This window comes from Aythya ferina, assembly GCF_964211825.1.
Source record: "Aythya ferina genome assembly, chromosome: 18".
NCBI classification, from domain to species: Eukaryota; Metazoa; Chordata; class Aves; order Anseriformes; family Anatidae; genus Aythya; species Aythya ferina.
The window spans coordinates 1061351-1082903 of NC_140317.1; the positions used below are offsets into that span (position 1 = coordinate 1061351).

General features: G+C 44.8%; 3 protein-coding genes across 16 annotated transcripts; 1 reads left to right on the forward strand and 2 right to left on the reverse strand.

The window, feature by feature from the left end:
* Positions 1-2706: 2706 nt before the first annotated feature.
* SCO1 (synthesis of cytochrome C oxidase 1) lies at positions 2707-13199 on the reverse strand (the record flags this gene model as incomplete). Of its 5 annotated transcripts, XM_084492504.1 has the most annotated exons (7): positions 3665-3822; positions 5476-5589; positions 7663-7778; positions 7894-7986; positions 8926-9123; positions 12701-12827; positions 12981-13184. In XM_084492504.1, the coding sequence occupies 6 exons, from the start codon at positions 13182-13184 to the stop codon at positions 5509-5511; spliced, it is 819 nt and encodes a 272-aa protein (XP_084348630.1). In that variant the 3' UTR covers positions 3665-3822; positions 5476-5508. The 5 variants fall into 5 exon arrangements, with proteins under 5 accessions (XP_084348627.1, XP_084348629.1, XP_084348630.1 ...); XM_084492501.1 differs by lacking the exon at positions 5476-5589 and having other exon boundaries at positions 2707-3822; positions 12981-13199; XM_084492503.1 differs by lacking the exon at positions 5476-5589 and having other exon boundaries at positions 2882-3822; positions 12737-12827; positions 12981-13199.
* On the forward strand, positions 13163-16207 carry ADPRM (ADP-ribose/CDP-alcohol diphosphatase, manganese dependent). The gene is made up of 4 exons (XM_084492499.1): positions 13163-13805; positions 14266-14382; positions 14867-15158; positions 15984-16207. Exons 1-3 carry the CDS (start codon positions 13241-13243, stop codon positions 15151-15153), a joined length of 969 nt encoding a protein of 322 aa, XP_084348625.1. The 5' UTR covers positions 13163-13240; the 3' UTR covers positions 15154-15158; positions 15984-16207.
* TMEM220 (transmembrane protein 220) lies at positions 14173-21477 on the reverse strand. 10 transcript variants are annotated; one of them, XR_014684648.1, is made up of 8 exons: positions 21254-21439; positions 21008-21072; positions 20661-20884; positions 20423-20492; positions 20086-20146; positions 18030-18153; positions 17631-17690; positions 16136-16840 (listed from the first exon to the last, which is right to left on the reverse strand). XR_014684648.1 is itself a non-coding variant. In XM_084492507.1 (7 exons), exons 1-6 carry the CDS (start codon positions 21338-21340, stop codon positions 16708-16710), a joined length of 495 nt encoding a protein of 164 aa, XP_084348633.1. In that variant the 5' UTR covers positions 21341-21439; the 3' UTR covers positions 14173-16159; positions 16704-16707. The 10 variants fall into 10 exon arrangements, 5 of the variants coding, with proteins under 5 accessions (XP_084348633.1, XP_084348635.1, XP_084348632.1 ...); XR_014684649.1 differs by having other exon boundaries at positions 20346-20492; positions 20724-20908; XR_014684646.1 differs by lacking the exons at positions 20423-20492; positions 20661-20884 and adding an exon at positions 14173-14912 and having other exon boundaries at positions 15966-16164; positions 21043-21072.
* Between the last annotated feature and the right edge of the window lie 76 nt (positions 21478-21553).

A 21553-nucleotide genomic window follows, 5' to 3' on the forward strand; every position in this document is an offset into this window, starting at 1 on the left:
TTATATGCCAAATATCAGCACAAAGTGGTCTAGGGGAAGATTCAAGGGAACTGCCACATTTTCCACATGTACTCCCCTGTGAAAAACAGAAGGTGGTGAGAGACCCTGAGCGCAAAGGGAATCTGTTCCAGGATGCTGTGCACCAGCATGGCAGGAAGAAACCCTACGTCACTATCCTCAACTCTGGCTACTGATGATGGAGATGCCCACACACTGCCACAGAGCTGACCAGGCTGCATTCCTGTAGGCTACCACACACAGCAAATAGGAACCACTCCATTCCTTTGTGGTCAATTAAGTAGAATGGGGGTTTACAAACACATGCTCTATCCCCCTAAGCTCTACAATCAACCTGCTGCATTTTTAGCTTGAAACGATGTCTCCCCCATTCCTATCAGATGACAGATATGGCTGGAAAATGTGTATTATGAACATTTTCAGTCTGTAAAGATTCAAATTATAGTATTAAGTTTTCCTCCGTGGGATACTTTAAGCACTTGGCTGTAATCAAGGGAAACACAAGCAGACTTTTAAGAAGCCGACTAAATATCCTCTCCAATCATCTAAGACCTTGGGGACTAACAGCATGAGGGAAAGGATTCAAACAGCTCAACAGGTCTGTGCTTCAAAACACCATCTCTGCTAGTACTACTCGCTGCTGGTTTTTTGTTACTTAATACGCGCAACTCACCTACTAGAGCACTTATAGCGTGGCCAGACATTTGGGCCACTGAGACCCATAAGGTGAGTGATATTTCTAGTTTGCTTTTCTGACAAGAGCAGATAAATATTATTTAGCACCTCCTATACCTTAATATGCCATATTCTATGGCATAATCATGGTTAAAACTAGTGCATCAGAAGTTCAAAAAGGAGGTGGTCTTCCCTTGTAAAGGTCATGATTAAAAAAGAAAAGAAAAAAAAGGAAAAAAAAAAAAGAAGGAAAAAAAAAAAAAAGCAGGTCAATTGTCTCCAGAATACACCATTGTAAATTCTTCTGTATACGTAGACAGCTGAGGCTGTGGTTCAAATGGACATATGCTCTTCTGGAGCAGCAAGGCTCAGAGTACTGAGTGCAGTTCCTGGTCTCATCAAGGCTAATTTCACAGAAACGCAGAAGAGCTGGCTGGAAGGGAACTCCAGAGGTCTCCAGTACAGCGTTCCACTTACGGCAGTACTATCACCAGCAGGTGAACTTCAAGACGAACTTGTGCACAGCCACAAGGACAAAGGAATGCAAAGCTAGAAGGTGCCAAAATCATTATTACAAGGAAAGTTTTTGAACATAAATTACCTCCAGGATTGTTGGAAAAAATAAAAGGTGAGATAAGGCTCTTTAGAAACAATGCTGACACTTGCAGCCACTCTATCAAAACAAAACTATTATTGCCAGTGCCACTCATCACAGATAATAATATTATTGCTAACACCTTGCACTTGACATGGCCTCTAACTGAAACATGACTTAGCATGTGAAATTTCCTTTGGAAGCTACCCCTCTTGCTAACTGCAATCAAAACAGCCAGCGCAAGAAGAACAACAAACTCAATAGCAGTCACAGAATTGTAGGGGTTGGAAGGGACCTCAAGAGATCGTGAGGTCCAACCCCCCTGCCAAAGCAGGTTCTCTAGAGCAGGTTGCCCAGGTAGGCTTCCAGACAGGCCTTGAATATTTCCAGAGAAGGAGACTCCACAACCTCTCTGGGCAGCCTGTTCCAGTGCTCCGTCACCCTCACCGTGAAGTTCTTTCACATGTTGGTGCGGAACTTCCTGTGCTCCATCTTGTGGCCACTGCCCCTTGTCCTGTCCCCACAAACCACTGAAAACAGGTTGGCCACATCCCTCTATCTCCCACACATAAGATATTTGTAAACATCTATAATATCCCCTCTCAGTCTTATTTTCTGAAGGCTGAACAGACCCAGGTCTCTCAGCCTTTCCTCACAGGGAAGATGCTCCAGGCCCCGTATCATCTTTGTGGCCCTCCACTGGACTCTTTCCAAGGGAAAAAGGGAGTTAAATACTATTAAGACACTAAATTTCCCACTGTAAACCAGTACACAAAAGTTCTTGGTGACCCTTTAAAACAGAAAACAAAACCTCCTTTAATATATACACTATCTGAGAGGCAAAAAAAAATAAAACGCATCTTGAGTCTTCAGCAATCTTCCTTCCTTAGCGGAGCTTTGTAAGAGTGCAGTTTCAAACATATTACATGGTAAGTCTTCCCAATACACTCAGGAACTTACCATAATATAGGGTAGCTGCCCTAGACTACAGTACTTTATAACTGCTCTAGACCTCGTAAGCTAACCATTTTTCAGGATTTTGGGGAGATGAAAATTTACCATAGAAATTGCACCTTGCCTCTGCACAGCAATTTTCTCTTCCACACCTCACCCTCAGAAGAATGCCAATGATACCAGCAGTAGCACTTTTGTGCAGCTGTGACCGTGACTTGCACTGAGAACTTTTTTCTTTTATGTCCTGTGGATCATTCTCTGGTGTTGAGCTAGCTCAAAAACAAGCACACTCAACTTATGAAATGAGTTGTACCACTATAGATCAACACTATTTTCAAGAAAAGAGATAAAACACATTAAATATATGAGGTTTGACCAGCATTCAGAAGAAAGATTTGACTGATAATGGCGTATCATTAAACCAAGGAAAAAGAAAAGAAAACAGGAAAACAGACGCCTCACAATCACCCTGGAAATAAGACCCTTTTTTGCATAAACCCCTCTAGCACTAAAAAACAGGTGATACAGGCTCTGGTCTCTCCTAATGTTGTCCCTGTATGCAGAAGAATACCAGACTCAGACTACAGTCACTCTTTCCTCTACTGGAAGGTGATTCCTGCAAAGCTTAGAAAACGATACTTCTATAAAGCAATCTTTATTTTCAAATGATGTACTGCATAAAATGCATCTGTTTGATGGTCCTATGGATGGATACAGATGCCTGTCACCCCCTCACTTCATTTCAACAAAAAGCAATCAGGCTGAGTATGCATAAAACTATTTAGATCAAGAGAAAAATCTGTTTGCAACCCAATATTCATTTCTGTAGAAGTTATCAGTGTTTGCTTGGAGAAAACACCAAGAAAAATATATATATATTTCATTTCTGCATTCAAATGAGGAAGATAGGGCACATTACAAGGCTGATCCCATACATCGAAGTTGCTGATGTTTTCAACGCTCTTCATCTTCTCAGTCTATATAAAGGACTCTCTCTTTACAATATTGTAAGTGTCTCTCCCAGAAAACAAAACATTGCAGGAAAAAAGGCAAAGGTCCTCTGAGGTTGCAATGACCCACATGGCTTTTTATCAAGTAACCATCTTTTGCAGATGTCTGGCCAAGAGATACAAACTAATTCTACAAGCGATACAGGTGTTCTTCAGAAATGAAATGTTTTCTCTTTTGCTCCCAATATTGTTTCCAAGAAGTCCTGAATTTCATTCTGTACCCCATACCTCCCTGCAAATAATATCCATGAGGGAGGCTGTATACAGATTTTTGATAATGGTATTTTGCAGGAGTGCTGTTGCCTTTCTTATTTGGAAGTAAGGAGGCATGTAGTGAGAAAATACTACACTTCTATACTTCTGAGAGAACACTGAATACAATTCCCAATTCAAGCCAAATCTACAGCTGATGTCACCATCAGTCTTTGAAGACTTTGTATTTTATGATCTGTATTTTCTCATGTGTGCAGCAATAGAAGCAGAAATCTCAGCACTCCTCTTATTCTGTCCATAATAGTCCACGAATTCACCATCCGGCCCAAGGAGATACATTATTATTGTGTGATCCACCTGCAACAAAGCACATCGCTGTTTAGTAAAAAAGATCCTGCACATCTTTCAAAGTCAGCAGTAACAATACCCCATTCAGCCTTTCAATTAGCTGTCTGACACAACTTCTTGCCAGCAAGCTATTGTAAGATAAAGAAAGCCTTAGCATCACTTTGGTCACATTTTGTCGTTCTACCTAACAAAATAAATGGAGAAAACTAGATGCATACTCAAGATGCATGAAAGAATACTGTATACAGGAAAATCTTCCCTAAGCTGCAGGCACCCTTCCTTCAGCACAGACAGGGCTAGAGAAAACATGAGGAAGGTTCAGTCTAGTGGTCTTTCCCCCTCACTTTTCCCAGTTTCCTTCTACTTCTCCTAATGTTCCACAATCCCCACAATTCAGGCTTCCTACTGCTCATAGGAGATACTTCATTCAAGCAAGTTCACTGTCAATGTAAACAAAAGGACTGACAGCATCACCAGGATACAGCAGTTACAGACAGTGGAGCTGATACACAAATAAATACCATGAGCTGGTAGGGGGCTCCCTCTACTGTCTCCATGTGATGGTAACTGCAAACATCACAAGGAGTCTGAGCAGAGATAGCAGGAAAGAATTTGAAATACATGTAGCTACCCTGCCCGCCCTACCCTCCCCCCAATTTAAAAGTAACTGTTGTTTGAATGCTTGAGTTATTCCAATTTGATTTATATAAAAAGCAATTCCATTTTAACTACCTTAAATACACCACCAAAAATATGGTCTGCACCTACGACAGCATCTTTATGAGTAAAGACAACATACTGAAAACAGAGGCCATGTATCTGTGATTGCACCAGTGACTACACAACATATGAGATATACTCACTATATACTTACATATCTCACTATATATGAGATATACTCATGTACTAAGGGCATGTCTGTGTTTGAAATCAAGAAATTCTGTGGGTATTTACAGGGTAAGAAGCTAAAAGGGCATGTTAAATTTGGTAGCATTTCTGTCATCAAAGTAATGGTTCTTAAAGTTTTATTGACAAGTTTAAGATATAATCAAGTAGCAGGACCTTTTAAAATGAATCTGAATCATAATTCAGATCCTATAGCCCTTCAACTGGAAACTAACAAAAAAAAAAAATACAGGTAGCCTGCTCAGAGCATCTGAACTCCCTGGCTTTTGGAAGATGAAGTACAGTCAGGAGGGCATGCTGTTCATGTGCAAAAGATCACTATTTTTCCAAGCTGTGCCTGAAGTCTGCCCTATTACCACTGTATGGATGTACATGAGGTCATTATCTGATTTTAAATGCAATCTTCTAAACTGAATAAAAAACAAAATCAGATACTCTGGCATTAAAACTTATAAAATTGAAATTATTAGATAGGAACTAGTAATATTCAAATAATACTTGAACAATGTAAATAGATACTTAGAAAACATACTTCTTAAATATTCATCTCAATGTTCTTCTCAAGTCAAAACAAGCAGAGAATAATTGGCTGCATTGGACCTCTTCCCCACCTCCCAGCAGCATGCAGAGGACACAGTGCTCACTCCTACACAAGTATCATCAGTCTTAGTCGCTGACTGGCAAGACCAGTCCTTGCAAGACAGAATGTACAAAAAAATCCATCTTTAATGAAAGAAATTACAGAGTAATAATCACCTGGATAAGTCACAGGTAAACACAGAAACAGACTCAACCTCTCCCTCCCAGATCTGCTATTACTATTATCCTCTTTCCAGTTTGTTTCAGAGAGACCTGCATCCTCTGGCCTTCCTGCAATAAATATAGAGAGCTCACTGCCTATCAAAAGCAGAAGCCTATGACAAAACCTGTAGTAGAGACACGTGCATACCATTCCTCCATGGCACCACACCCGACTCAAGCTCTTAGGCTGCTCTCCTGCTCCCAGTTCATGGGCCTTTCTTCCTCAATGTCCTCTTCTGCTATTCACACATTCACAAGGCTCCCAGGTACTTAGCACAACCATAGCACACCATAGCTCTGTTCCCTCTGGACCATGAAAACTTCCTCATAATTTGTTATATCTCTAGTCACATTCTTCTCTTTTGTCTCCCCCTCCAGCCTCCCTTGAAGCTGCTCTCATCTAATATAGTTATTTTCTTTGGTGAGATTCCTGTACTTCCCTACTGTGATCATGCTGAAGACCAGGTGTGGTTTGTGAGAATTTATGTGTGGTTTAATTCATAAACAGAAGACCTCCTTCAGCTTTTGTGGCTTCTTTCCAACTTTTCACAAATTTTATTTACTCATTTAATGTCAGATTCTACAGATTCTTTCCCTCTTCTGAGTCCACATCCTTTGCCAATCCTTCTATAACGCATTCTTGTATCCCCACCAACCATGTTTTATAAGTCTGTTTTAGGCAATATCTTCAGACAGACAGTAGATTGATTAAAAATGGTGTTAAATTTCCCCATTGAGTTCCTCCTTCCATACAAATATAGTATCTTAAGACACAGACTTCTGCAGCTTCTGAGCTGCCCATAAGTGAAAGACAGTTCTTAATGTCCCACTTCACACCCTTCTTAGTAACCCAGATTGGTGCCTATTACCACCGTGACTCTCTTCTCTTTACTGAGATTATGTGTTGCTTTTACTTTTTATTTCTATGTATCACTTTTTTTGTTCCACCAGTTTTTTTTGTCCACATACATAATTTATTTGCTGAAGTCAGGTAGTTTTAAACCAGAGTAAGAATAGTATTACTGGATCAAACCCAAAACAACCTGCCTTAGCATCCTACCTCAAATAGTGGCAAAAAATGGTTGTTTTAAAGAAGAGTATAAAATCAGCACAGACAAAAAAAATGTTTCCACACAGTTTCCAAACATTTCTAGCTCACATTTCTAGCTCTTCCTCAGTGAAGCATAAATTATATCCATTTCATTTATTTTTTTTTCCAAAGAATAATCAAGTCTCCTTGTGGGCTCATGTAAACTTCTACCAGTTGCATCTGCAGCAAGGGATTCCACTTCACACCTGCTCATTTCAACAAAAAACATCACTTTTCCTTTAGAATCTGTTTTTTGTTTTCTCTGATGCCTTTCAGTTCTTGTAAAGAAGAAAACATGATCATGTAATATGTATCCTTACCTGTCACATCACTTGAACCTACTTCACTCTTCCAGTCTGCTCAGGATGTGGCAAGTGCAGAAGGCCTTGACAGTAACTCAGAGCCCCTATAACCAGTCCCATTCACTTCCAAAAAGTAAGATTTTGACTACCCAAGTTTAGTCTTACATAAACTTCAGTTTCCCTTTTCCCACTATCACTCTATGTAATTGACTCCCACTTAATTTAGCATTAACATGCTTTCTCTTCCAGGTCATTTGACACAGGAGGAAGATTCCCACATTATCTGCAGGCAGACTTTGCATCATCCAAGTGTCATGCCAGGAAAACCCTGCTTCTTGGTCTCAGTTTGGCAGGGAGAAAGTTGTTACTCACTTTCCTCTCATTTCTTCCTCTTCCTATTGCCATAATTCCCCAGTTCCATTTTCACTTTGGAGCACATGGGAAAACAGCCAGACAAAAATGTTACAGGATGAAAAAAGGTTCAATTCATCACCAGACTTGGTAGCTTGTATGGTATTCTGCACAAAGCAATTGGACCGTGTGCTTTTAGAACTGTATTTCAGTGAGGTTCTAAGTCTGTAAAGAGGGAGCCTCAATTCTGACTGAGACATCTAAAACTGAACACATAGATGCAACAGGCCTCTGTCACAGAGGGCTTCAGCAAGACTACAACAGCTGTCTTTTGTTTAAAATCTTTATCCTGTTCTTAATCAAAATAGTTCATTAGGTAAACACCCTATATTTACTCACTATGTAATCGTTGTCTTCATCTTTGGGACCTTCACTGTAATACACACGGTAAGCTTTGGCCACTTGGTCAATTTGTGCTTTGCTACCAGTCAATCCAATCAGCTTTGAAGAAAATTCTACGGAGAAAGAAGATGTTTAGAAACTTCAGTGAAAAGAATCCTCTCAAGATCCTCCTTTTCAGTACTCTTTATTACATATTATAAGATACCAATGTAGGAAAAAAAACGGTACCTCTAACATATCTGGCGATGGCTTCTTCGTTGTCCCTCTCAGGATCAATGGTGATGAAGAGTGGGGTCAGATTAGGCAAAGATGGAATTCTATCTGTAATCAGAAACACTAACAATTACAATTTTTCTTAGCAAGCTAAAAGTCGTTTCCTTTTCTTCCTTCAAACAAGGTCACAGGCAAGTTACCATAACATCCACCCAAGTCCACCCTAAGTGGCAAAGTAAAAAGGCCATTTTCTGTAAATTAATTTATATAATACAAACTCTGAAAGAAAAAAAATGCTATGAAAACCAACACTCTCTGCTTGTGCTGGGTGCAGCTACACTTCCAGCTCTCCTAGCTGGACAGTATGCCCTGCTTAGGACAAATGACAAATTGGCTCTGATGCAGGAAATGCCAGTGCAAAGTAGAGAGATGAAGGCCCAATGGTTGAAAGCACACCTGTGATGATGAAACAAGAGCCCAGATGAAGACACAATTCAGGATCTTTCCCTCATTTTCCACTCATACCTTCTTATATATTTTCTACATTTTAGTCAACCCTGTCACCTGCTTGGTTCCTAGTATCCCTTTTGTGCAACTCTTCAGAGAGCATAGGCTGAAAAAACATCTCTTCCACATACACCTCCCCCAACCTGTTTCACAGTACAATCATTTTCAGAAAAGACACTCAGAAAGATTTGTTAACAGAATTAATAAACTAGAGGAAAAAAGTGCCTAATACACCTACAACCTCTTGGCACAAATGCAGTCTACAATGGCATTGTAACCTCCTCCACTGTAGCCCACCACTGTCATATTTTATTAAATAGAAATTCTCTGTTCCAGAAAGGTCAGTGCTGTCATGCTCTAAACATCAGAACCTAGTGGCTGGAAGACTGATTTATTTATCAATGAGCAATTAATTCAACTACTGAATATTAATTAGCATTTTGTAAAGAAGATCATCACTTATTACCACATGCAACATTTTACCACAATAAACCTTAGCCTCCTATAAAAAAGATTGCTCTGCGAACTGAATTCACATACCAATTTCATCTACCACTTCAATCATTTTCTCAAGTTCATCAGGGCAGATGTCAGGGCAGTGTGTGAAGCCAAAGTAGATCAGCACCCACTGGCCGAGGTAGTCCTTGTTGGTCTTGGGCTGTCCCTCATGGTTGACAAGTGAGAAGGGCCCTCCCAGCAGCGGTTTCCCAATGCCTCGGTTTCGTTCTTTCTCCAGCTCTACAGAAAACAACAAGAGATCTTGAATTTTCATGCCACAATCCCTGTCCCCACCCACAGGAGAGTCTCTGACACCATCAGGAATCAGGTGAGAAATCTGTGTACAAGTCCAACACAGACAAGACTTCCAAGCAGTGTGTCTGATTGTAGACAAAGTCCTGTACCAAATTTAGCCAGAGATAACTTCGTTTGAAATGTAATAATCTCTAATCTCATAAAATCATCATCTGATTGTCATATTATCATCAAAGGTACATGAGATGGACAGGTACTTGGCCTGAGTTGGTATGAAATAGAAAAACTGTCATCCTTCACAAATTCAATATATCCTTAAAGTTGTGCTCTCTCTGAGTTTCAATGAACATGAAAAAATAAATAATAAAAAATAAAAACATAAGCAGTTACTGCAGAATAGGGAAACACATGCAGAAGTCATGGACTTAAAAACCAAGGTGCCCAGGAAACCCCATGTCCCCCTCTGTACCTGTGACAACAGACAAGTTTCTCCTCTCCCCTTTGTGTTTTTATGCATGGTGTACTCTCAGTAGCGTGTAAGTAAATGTAAATAGCAATAGCAAAAGCATATATAAGATTTTTTAAATACTTAGTCTTTAATTTTTCTATTTTTCTATTTTCAATTTTAAAATATTTTTTTTTCTCGTTTTGGCTGAGAGGCTGGTGCCATGCCCAAGGTTTTGGATTCTAAGTGCTTTTGGGGGATCAGGCATGCTGATACCGGATGGGGCACAGCTGTCCAGGAGGGGCAAGAGAGTTCTGGGCAGTAAACTGGCTGGGCTTATCAGGAGGGGTTATCTTTAAACTAGACGTGGTGAGGGAAGGGGATGCAGCTCTGAGTGAAGAAAGCATACCTGAGAACACTATTACCCTAAGTAATGGCAAGGAAACACACACTTGTGAATTGTCCCACTGCAATCAGGGAGGGTTCTAGAAACGCAATACGACTGATTGCCCAGCTGAAATGCCTCTACACCAATGCACGCATCATAGGAAACAAGCAAGAGGAACTGGAAACCATGGTGCAATTAGACAAATATGACCTGATTACTATCACCTGATTACTATCACTATCAACATGGTGGGATGGATCACATAATTGGAACATTTGAATAGAGGGCTACAAGCTCTTAAGAAGGGATAGACAGGGAAGGAAGTGAGGGGGGTGTTGGCCTCTACGCCAGGGAAGGAATTGATTGGGAAGAGTTGCCTTTGAGAAACAGCCACAGGCAGGTTGAGAGCTTATGGGTGAGAGTTAAGGACCACACCAATAAAGGACAGCTTGTGTTCAGGGTCTACCACAGACCGCCTGATCAAGAGAAGCCTGTGGACAAGGCATTCTTGCTTCAACTACAAGAAGCATCACACTCACACGCTCTCATCCTGATGGGGGACTTCAACCACTTGGATGTCTGCTGGGAAAACTACACAGCAGGCTGTGAGCAATCCAGAAGATTCCTGGAGTGTGTTGAGGATAACTTCCAGGTCCAGGTACTAGACAAACCAACCAGAGGAGAAGTGTTACTTTACCTGGTGCTCACCAACATGGAAGAGCTCATTAAAGAGGTCAAGACTGGAGGCAGTCTGAGCCGCAGTGACCATGGTTGAGTTTGCGATCTTGAGGAATACAGACCTGGCAAAGAGCAAAGTCAGGGCCCTGAACTTCCAAAGAGCAAACTTCAAGCTGTTTAAAGACCTAGTAGCTGAGATCCCCTGGAACACTGTCCTTAGGGACAAAGGAGCTGAGCAGAGCTGGAGACTCTTTAAGGATGTTTTCCTTAGAGCACAAGAATTCTCCATCCCCCTGCATAAAAAAGAGGGCAGGGAGGGCAGACAACTGGGACGGCTGAGCAAGGACCTGCTGGTCAAACTGAGGTGCAAGAAGAAAATGCACAGGCAGTGGAAGCAGGGACATGTGGCCTGGGAAGAGTACAGGGATGCGGTCCAGATATGCAAGGATGGGATCAGGAAAGCCAAGGCACAGATGGAACAGAGCTTGGCAAGGGATGCAAAGAATAACAGCAAGGGATTCTGTAGGTACATTGCTCAGAAAAGAAAGGCCAAGGAGAGTGTACCCCCTCTGATGGATGCGAAGAGTGAACTGGCAGTGACAGACTTGGAGAAGGCTGAAGTACTCAACAACTTCTTTGCCTCAGTCTTCACTGCCAGTCAGGCTTCCCATGTCATTCATTTTCCTGAACCCATAGATGGAGGCTGGGGGAGCAAAGTCCTGCCCACTGTAAGTGAAGAGCAGGTTGGAGACCACCTATTTGAAAAGTCCTACAATGAAAAGTTTCTACAATGAAGTAACTGCATCAGTTGACAAAGGACGACTGGTCTACCTGGACTTCTGCAAGGCCTTTCACATGGTCCCTCATGACATCCTGGTCTCCAAAACTGGAGAGAAATTGATTTTATGGGTGGACCACTCAGTGGATAAGGAGTTGGCTTGAAGGTCACACCCAGACAGTGGTGGTCAATGGCTCTATGTCCAGGTGGAGGCCAGTGACGAGTGGTGTCCCTCAGGGGTCTGTCCTGGGACTGGTACTGTTTAATATCTTCATCAGTGACACAGACAGTGGGATCAAGTGCACTCTCAGCAAGTTTGCAGATGACACCAAGCTGAGTGGTGCAGCTGATACAACAGAAGGAAGGAATGCCATCCAAAGGGACGTGGACAGGCCAGAGAAGTCGGCCCACATGAAACTAATGAGGTTCAACAATTCCAAGTTCAAGGAGCTGCACAGACTGGAAGAAGAACTCACTGAGATCAGCTCTGCAGAGAAGGGTGGATGAAAGGCTTGACACGAGCTGGCAGTGCATGCTTGCAGCCCAGAAGGCCAACTGCATCCTGGGCTGCATCAACAGAGGGGTGGGCAGCAGGGGAGGGAGGTGATTTTACCTCTGCTCTGCCCTGGTGAAGCCCCACTTGGAGCACTGCATCCAGGTCTGGGGCCCCCACCACAAGAAGGATGTGGGGCTTTTAGAACGGGTCCAGAGGAGGGCCACAAAGATGATCAAGGGGCTGGAGCACTTCTATGAAGAAAAGCTAAGAGAGCTGGGGCTGTTCAGCCTGCAGAAGAGAAGGCTCCGGGGTGACCTCATCACAACTTTCCAGTATTTGAAGGGGGCTTATAAAAAAGCTGGAGAGTGACTCTTTGCTCAACCAGATATTGACAGGACAAGCAGGAATGGTTTTAAACTAAAAGAAGGGAGATTTAGATTAAAGGCTAGGAGAAAATTATTCACTCAGAGGGTGGTGAGGCACTAGAACAGGTTGCCTGGAGAAGTTGTGGATGCCCCATCCCTGGAGGTGTTCAAGACAACGTTGGATGAGGCCCTTAACAACCTCAAAGAGTCCCTGCCCATTGCAGGGGGGTTGGAACTAGGTGATCTCTGAGGTGCCTTCCAACACAAACCGTCCTATGAGCCTATGGTATAGAAGTACTTCAGATTTAACTACAGCTGGATATTGCAATGAGTAAAATCAGTTTAATGCTCTTTTGCCCGAAACAGAAACAATTTGGAAAAAGGCAAGAAACAGCACAACACAACCGCCCACCCTGCGGGGACATCACCGGGCTGTGCAAACACTCACTCTCCTCCTTCGTTTTCTTCATCTTTTTCATAGCCACCAGCAGTCCTCCACACACGATGAAGGTGGCCACCAGCGACCGCCAGGACACCAGCTACTGAAGAAAAAGCTTTTTAGTGCCTTGTCCCCGAGCCCCGGCGGGGGGGGGGGGGGGGGGGAGCGCGGAGCCGAGGCCGGGAGAAGCGGGGGCTCTTCCGGGGGATCCTGCCCGCGCCCCCCGCCCGCTGGTCGCGGGGCCCCCACTCACCCTCCTCTGCGGGGCCGCCCGCTGGCCGCTCCCCGGCGGCAAGAGGGACAGGGAGCGGCTGCCGGGCACGGGCAGAGCCCCGCGGGCCGGCAGCGGCGCCGCCTGGCTGCTCAGCGGCCGGCCCCAGGCCAGGTCCGCGAAACTGGCGCCTGCCGGGAGGCGCCAGCGCCGCGAGAGTCGCCAGCAGCGCAGAGCCACCGCCATGCTGCCGCCGCCCCGTCCCTCCCCTTCCCGTTCCCCTTCCGGCGCCGGCAGCCGCGATGGAGGCGGCGCCGCTCGTTTCCTTCGGGGTGGTCGCGGACATCCAGTACGCAGACGAGGAGGACGGCTGCGACTTCTGGGGGCGCCGGCGGCGGTACTACCGGCACAGCCTCCGCCTGCTGCGGGCCGCCGTGGAGGTGTGGGCAGCCGAGCAGCCGCCGCTCGCCTTCGTGGTGCAGCTGGGCGACTGCATCGACGGCGTCAACGCGCGGCGCGGCGCGGCGGAGGGCGCTCTGGAGCGGGTGCTGGCGGCGCTGCGGAGGCTGCCGGTGCCGGTGCACCACGCCTGGGGCAACCACGAGCTCTACAACTTCTGCCGGGACCGCCTGGCGAGCAGCGGCCTCAACAGCCGCCCCGCCCCCGCCCCCGCCGCCGGGCCGCCCGCCGGGCCTCCCGGGGACTGCCATGCCTACCACTTCAGCCCGGCGCCGCGCCTCCGCTTCGTCCTGCTCGACGGCTACGACCTGAGCGTGCTGGGCAGGGACCCGGCCAGCCCCAGCCACCGGCAGTCCTTGCGGCGGCTGAGGGAGAGGAACCCCAACGAGAACCTCAACAGCCCGGCAGGCAGGTCCCGCCGGGGCGGCGCTCGGGGGGCTGGCGCCTGTCCCCGGGCTCCAACCGGGAGTGAGCCGGGCAGAGCTCTGGGCGTATGCAGGCGCGTCCCCCTGAGCTGTTGTGCCGCTCTGGGGCTTTTTAGAAGGGTTGATGTGTCGCGTGTCCTGCGGCACCGGCACGGAAGGCACCTGTTGGCGCGGGTGCTGCGGCCGTGTCGAGCGGAGGCCATCCCAGCCGCGACAGCATGCAGGGACACAAGTGGAAATGCTGTGCGTGCAATATGGCAAACCCCCACCCCAACAGTAACTGTTTTCTCTCGTCTGTCCGAGGAGGCTGCAGTTCTGATCTGAGATGTACAAAAAGGAAGCTCTAAGAATAAACCATTTCTAGTAGATTTACATAAGTAAAAGTAAATAAGGAAGTTACAGTGGGTGTATGCACGTTTGCCTAACATTCTTCTTCATTGCAGGGCTCAAAGAACCTCAGTTTGTAGAGTTTAATGGAGGATTTAGCCAAACCCAGCTGGACTGGTTCGATGAAGTTCTCAAGTTCTCTGATGAAAACCAAGAAAAAGTTGTAGCTATGGGTAGGTGGATATGGAGGTTATAAGTCAAAAACAGTTGGAAGTTAACTGAGGAAAACACGTAATACCATAGGTACGTATGTAACCTGTGAACTTGGAGAACAGCTACCCTGTCTCACACTCAGGTGAGCTTGCTGGGTACAGGTAGAAGTCTGAATTTCCCACCAATGAAAGCAACTTGTCTGGAGGCAGAGTTTGGTATGTTAAACATACTCATTTAGATTGACAAACCAGAAGTGATCTTGTAGTATCACTTAGAATTGCTGAGAGGAGACTTAATATTCTGATATTTAGATGCTACATAAAGAAGAAAATGAAAAATATTTGAAAGAAATGAAATACTAGAGCTCTACAGATGCTCTGATTTTCCCTGGACTGTAAACCAAAGTGATTCTGTTGCTTTTGTAGAGAATCCCAAAAGATTGAGGGGTCTGCACTGACAATTGTTATGTGCTTCGTGTAACTCTTCTTTCCCTCTCATCTGCAGGTCATCTGCCCATTCATCCAGATGCTTCAGACAAAGTTTGCTTAGCCTGGAATTACGAAGATGCGCTTTCTGTCATACACTCTCATCAGTGCGTCGTCTGCTTTCTTGCAGGACACCTGCATGATGGTGGCTATTGTTTAGACTCACATGGTGTTCATCATCTGACTTTGGAGGGGATTATTGAAACTCCACCGGAAAGCAATGCCTTTGGAACTATTTATGTCTATGATGATAAAATGGTATTAAAGGGAAGGGGCAGAATTTCAGATAGAGTTATGTATTTCTAAAAATGGTAAGCATACATATACAAATTGCTCTTCAGGAAATAGTCAGACTAAAAAGTATAGGATCCAGCATATTCTTTGCTTGTAGAAAGATCTACACAGCTGATCCTTACAGCTTTAACTTACGTTTTTTTCTCAGATACAGAATTCTAAAAATTATACTTCTGTAAGAAACCAGACTTAGTTTCTGCTTGGAGAATAGAGAAGGCCAGTAACTGTGTTTGAAATAAATATACTTGAATGCAGAATGTTGACTTGAACTACCCAATCTTGAACAGATTGTTACTTAACTGTGGGAAAAAAAAAAAAAAAAAAAAAAACACAACTCACTAGTTGGCTGGTGTTTTGTTTTTGATTTTTTTTTTTTTTTTTTTTAATTTATATATGTCAGATTTAAAGCACGCAAAATTGTACCTGCGTAGAAGTGTTTACATTTTTTGTCTTGAGTCTAGTAGAAAAGTCCACCCTGTAGCCTAATGAGGTGGTCTTAACATTGCTTCAAAAAGCTCAAGTAATTTTCAAAAAATAAAAGCTCAAGAAAAATGGACACCATCTATGCTATGTCAGAACACAGCACAGGGAGTCCCAAGCTTAAAAATAAAAATAACATAAATTAAAGCAGGAAGACTATGGCATCATGTAATGCTGCAGATACACAATACACCAGCTGGGATCTACGTGTGCCCAGCCATGTTAGCCTGCAGCTGTATCAATCTAATAAGCCCTGACTTGGGATGACTTAAAGCATGGTGTTGTGCTGCATCTGAACCCATGCTGGCTCACACCCTGCCAGCTTTAGTGTCCAGCATACTCACCTGTGCTTTCTCCTCCAGGATTAGTGATGATGGAGCATGGTTACCGTCTCTGGGTTGCTGCATGGGTTCTGCTTTCCAGGACCAGAAATTCTGCAAGTTGTGACAGTGACTATGTCTGCTGGTGGCAGTCAAGTATGCGTCTCACAGAAAATAAAGAAGTTTTCACTGGATTTGCTTTAGAAAAATAGGATTTACTACTCTGTCAAAAAAGTAATCACAAATAAAGATAATAAAAACATTGATTTAGATATATTGATTTTACACATAAGATTTTAGTGTAGGAACAGAAATACAGACTGCTTAATCTTTCAGAGAATCTCAGTGAATCCAGGTGGATACCTTGGAAGTTTTACAGCTGTAAAAAGTCATTGAAACAAAGGGATTGGGAATCTTTTCCCTTATGTTACTGAACAGTAGCTTTCCCAAAGTACAACATGGGAGGAGAGCGTGGACCAGGGATGCCAGAATATTTTGAATAATTAACATTGGAACACACATTAGGTCAACAGTGCTTTGAAAACATAAGGAAGCAGGTTGAACAATAATTACCATAGAAAAATTCTCCACTCGGATTTGATGATGTTCTTCCATTTATTTCTGGTGCCCATTGACAAACACTAAGCTACACTGTCGGAAGCAGCAAGGCATTCCTGGGTCCTATCAAACTGATACTAGCCTTTCATTAAGAACCAAAAAGCAGAGGCACTAAGGTCAGAATATTTATGTACATTTTCCCACCTGATCAAATCACAGTTTTACAGTGTGTTGGCCAAGATTCTCGCATCTCTTTGTTTACATAAATGTACAGCCATGAAACAAAGGGGAAAAGAACAACCAAGACTGCAGCAGTCAGATGAATTCCACCCAATGGATTCCTAAAACGAAGCAAATGCAACAGTGCTATTTAAAATCTGACTGCCACCACTCACGGTGCTGTGGTTGGCTAAACACAGCAGAGGGCCTTTGGCTGCTGTAACGTAGCTACTGTAGTTGCGTCAGCAGAGTCCCATAGAGCCCTTCATTGGAGATGTACCATGTGCCAGCAGAAAGTTTTTCTGCCACTTTCTCAGACTATATAAACCAGGTGAAAAAAAGCACTCTGCCCAGAGCACAGTATACATTTTGCCAGCACAAAGCACTGTTTGGCAGATCGAGATTTTTCACGCTCCCAACAGGAATTACTTTCGTAAAACTGCTGTAGCACAGTTCTCCAAAGAGGCCAGAGGAGAAAGCTCTGCCTGCATCCCTGCTGGACTGGGAGGATACAGCAGACCATGGTATACAAACCCCCACTGGAAAGTTCTGTAAACTGGGAGCAGAAATGGTTTTGCAGCTTTCACTGGCAGTTTCATTAGCTCATGTTCACTAGCCTGTTTCACAGAAAGAGCATACTGTCCTTTCACAAAAATGGATTATGTCTCCTGCCCACTATGGCAGAAACATCAGGAAAAAATGTTTTGTTAAGCTTTCTTTTCCACCCCCCCCCCATCCCCCTTCAGACTTCTACCTGTGCAGGATCCTACACGCCACAGCACCAAATACTACTGTACTCAGGATAAAGGTTTAGACAGTAATATGAAATAGAAAAACAAGCAGCCAAAATCACCTACATGTTTTCAAGAAGTCACTAAATATGAACGTTCAAGTGGATTAAGAAAAACTTACTTTGCTGAACTGCGACAAAGACTCATCCATATTGTAATAATCACCAGACCAAATAACTCTCTAAAAAAAAAAAAAAAAGATCAGAAAATAATGCAAACATCTGCTTGCTTGTAAAAAATACAACTTTCCTCCAAAAAAAATAGATGAAGTACGGGCTGTCTCCCTTTGTGTCTTTGAAAAGCCAGAACTGCCCCCACAATTATATCTTGCTACCTCAGTCGGGTAGGATTCACCTTTCAGTTCTTTTGTTGTTTTGTAACTCTGTGATCCTTTCTCCTTAGGTTGATTCCCCTGGACTGACACCATCATTGCAACAGCTCAGTTGAGCTTATCAAAGTGACCCACCAGAAGAAGATGGCCTGGCGCACTAAATTCGTGCAGGGAAAATTCACTACATACCTGCCTTCCTCTTCATGCAAAATGTTGCCTTGAGTATACTCAACCAAAGAACAAGCCAAGGCAATGGTTCCAAAAATACAACCAGCAGAATGAAGGTCACAGAGACTTCTCCAAACCGCGTTTTCTGAGGAAAAAAAATAGGCTGGCAGGAACTGCAGCATAGCTTGAAGTGAACTGAAAAACAACTGAGCTGCTGAAAAACAGATACCTGCAACAAGCACATACATCTCAGGCAGGAAGACAGAATTAATACCAGCATCTTTATGACCAGGGAAACCTTCTAGAAAGTGCTGTTGGAATTGTATGCTAGTGGGCTTGGGTCTTGTTTTCCTAGGAATGCAACCTCTTGGAAGCAGTGCATCAAAGAAAACAGTTTCTTAATCACCCTAGCAAACAAAGCAGGCTCCAGCATTCAATATGCACAGAAGATGACACAGCAGATTACAAATGGAAGTTTGCTTAAGCAAAAGGAATGTCCCTTCTCGAGTGCAAACCACGTTCCCAGAGGATCCAAGGCTCCAGGGAGTGATTCCCAACCCTTAGCAGCACCAGTGAGCTACCACCACAATGCAGGGAGCTCCGTCCTTCACATTCCCTGATAAGCCTCTATCTAACCTTTCACCAGTGATCACGACAAACATTGACATCTCTGCCTATAGGCTGGTGGTCTGATGTTTTAAAGACAGAAAAAGAGATGTGAAAAATCTGAACGGACCCACAGATTTTTATGGTTTACCATGTTCATCCCCAAGAGCTCATGGCAGAGAGGTGAGCAAATGATACAGGCAGTGCTTCATCTGATCCCAACAATGTCAACAGCAAACACCACAAAGTAAAAAGTAGCCTTTCCTAGTCACTGACACCTGCAGGAAAGCATTAAAGATGATGGGCTGCCAAAATTCATGAACTTGGTATGACCTAACTTCGTAACTGATCCTACAGTAAACTGAACTTACTGCATCTCTGCAGAGGCTGAATCGGAGTCTTCCATGGACATGAATGATAAATATCACTTGTCGAATTTACATAAGTGTCAAATTACACAACAATTGTGCTATTTTAATCTTTATTTCTTAGAAATCATGGTGCAAGTAACAAATTTGTTAAGTTTAATTTGCAGATTCTCTTGACCAGCCAAATGCCATTATGTTGAGGCTACACCTACCATACAAATAAACCTCCTCTGAAATATTCAACATTACAGATGGGTTTTGGTTTTATGAATGCTGCCACTTTGTGTGCCTAAGGTACCTAGAATGGTGAGATAGTGTAAGAGTGTGGTTTGTGACAATAACATGTACTCTTGAGGATTTTCCTTTCTGGTATAAGTATGGTTTTAGTTTGTCCAGATTAAGTATTCACCCAGCTAAAACACAGTCACTTTTTGTATATCAACAGTGGTCATTTTAAAATTATCTCCACTGGATTAAAACACACAAAAATTAATTTTCTGTAGTCCTGGACCAAATCTGATCTGACCAGTTCTTTCAACATATCATATGGTGTTAGCCCTCAGCATGCAATATTGGAAAGTCAGTCATGGCATGGACTGCAAGTCCCCACCACTGCCCTTCCACTCTTTGGAGCAGCTGTATTACAGCTAATGCGTGATACTAAACAAGACCTTTAGCTCTTTCAAAGCATTGCGCTGAGCTTAATTTCTTTTATATGAGATAGATAAGCAAAAACACAGCTTTAGAACAGGGAACCCATGTTGATTAGACTATGTGCTAGGGTCAACATCAGAGACAGGTTCAGAACGTGCTCCCAGACTTGCACTCTATGTGCTCCACTTATTCCATGACTGCTTAAACCAGGGTGCAGTGAAGAAGCAGGCCTTTATGCAGGCCTGCTGGGTTTGCTTGCAGCAAGTTCAACTACAAGTACTGAAGCAAAGACCAACTTTTGTAGAAGCAGGTACCATAGCTTTCTGCCCTCAAAAAATGCAGTAGGACATGTTTCCATGCAGCCTGATCTTAATCCGTGACTCAATGAAAACAAACTTTCTGGAGGCAAAATTTGAGTAGAGATTCTGTTTTACACACCAATACTATACCTGTTACTGAGGGATTAAGGCCAACGAGCAGTGTAAGAGCAGCTGGCACCAAGTAGATAACCTGTTAATGAAACACAAGTATACTCAACAGCAAAATTTTTGAGGGTAAGGAAACAGAAGCAGTCACCCATACCAGCACTTCTTTTCTACAGCAGTTTGCCAGATGCACAGAACAGCCATACAACTCTGTCCCTTTGGCATGCCCTGGTACTGCTAGTGCTCTTCTGAGTGCAGCAGCAAGCCAGCGCTTCCTTACTCACCACCCGAAATCCTTGCACAGCACAGCTGTGAGACGGTCAGCTGAGCACCAGTCCTTGTGCCTTGGCTCCAGGCTTACCTAAGCTCTTGCTGCCCAATCAGCCCGCTGCACCACCCCTGAGCTGCAGTGTGGTCCCCAGGGAGAATCCCTGTAAGAAACATCCCCCTGCACCATGACCTCTGCCTGTGCTGGGTGGGAGCAGAAGCAGCCTCTGCTGCCACATCCCAACCCCACCACTATCAGCTGGGCTCATCTGCACAAGGGATGTACAGGGCCATGCATGGACATGGAGAAGACAGGGACAATCCCCACCTACCCAGTGGCTCCTGACATGTACAGAGAGACCCCCCAGGCCCCTGCAGCTCAAAGCCCTGCTCACACTGATCCAAGGCCACTGGTGGCTGTTCCCATGCCTGAGAATGACAGGAGTGGGCAGAGAGATGCAAATTTTCTTTAGGTTTCTTCTGAGACTCAAGGGTCCCTGCTGAGGTCAGTGGTGACAGAAGGTGAGCTAAGGCAAGCACAGGTGGTGATGGAGACCTGGTGGTGACAAAGTCAGGAGGCCTAGAGCCCAGGCAGGGGGGAATCAGAGGTTTGGTGCTCTGCACGCTGGGGGCAGAGCCTCAACCCCAAGCAGGCAGCCCCGCAGAGCACAGCACCTACCTTCCACCCTTCGTCACGCTCCAGCCCCTACTCACCACCCACAGCCCGGCGTCGGGGTCGTTCACCTGCAGCGAGGAAACGCAGGCTGAGCCTCTGCACCCTCTGTGCGGGCTGGGCTGGGCCGGGCTCGGCAGGCGGGACAGGGCGGGGAGCAGAGTGTGGGGGCCCCAGCCTGCCTCAGGTCGCACCAGTGCCCGGGCCCACCGAGGCCTAGGGCAGCCCCAGTCCCTCGCCTACTGCCCTCACCTGCACGGCAGCCGCCAGCCCGAAGAAGGTGGCCATAAGCAGGTTGCAAAGCTGCCACAGCCGCCTCGCCAAGCTATCGCCCGCCATGGCCGGCGTCAGCCTCCGCCTACCGCCTGCAGACGGACGGCCGCTGAAGCCGCGCGTTCACCGCCCCGGGCCCGCCCGCTGGGCTGGCTGCGGCCGCCCTAAGGGGACGGCCAGAGGAGAGGTGCGGGGGCGTTCTCTGCTCGCTAGAGTCAGATGATACACCAAAGGGCAGGGGGCACAAATGGTTGGGCTTGGAAGGTTTTGACCTCTGTC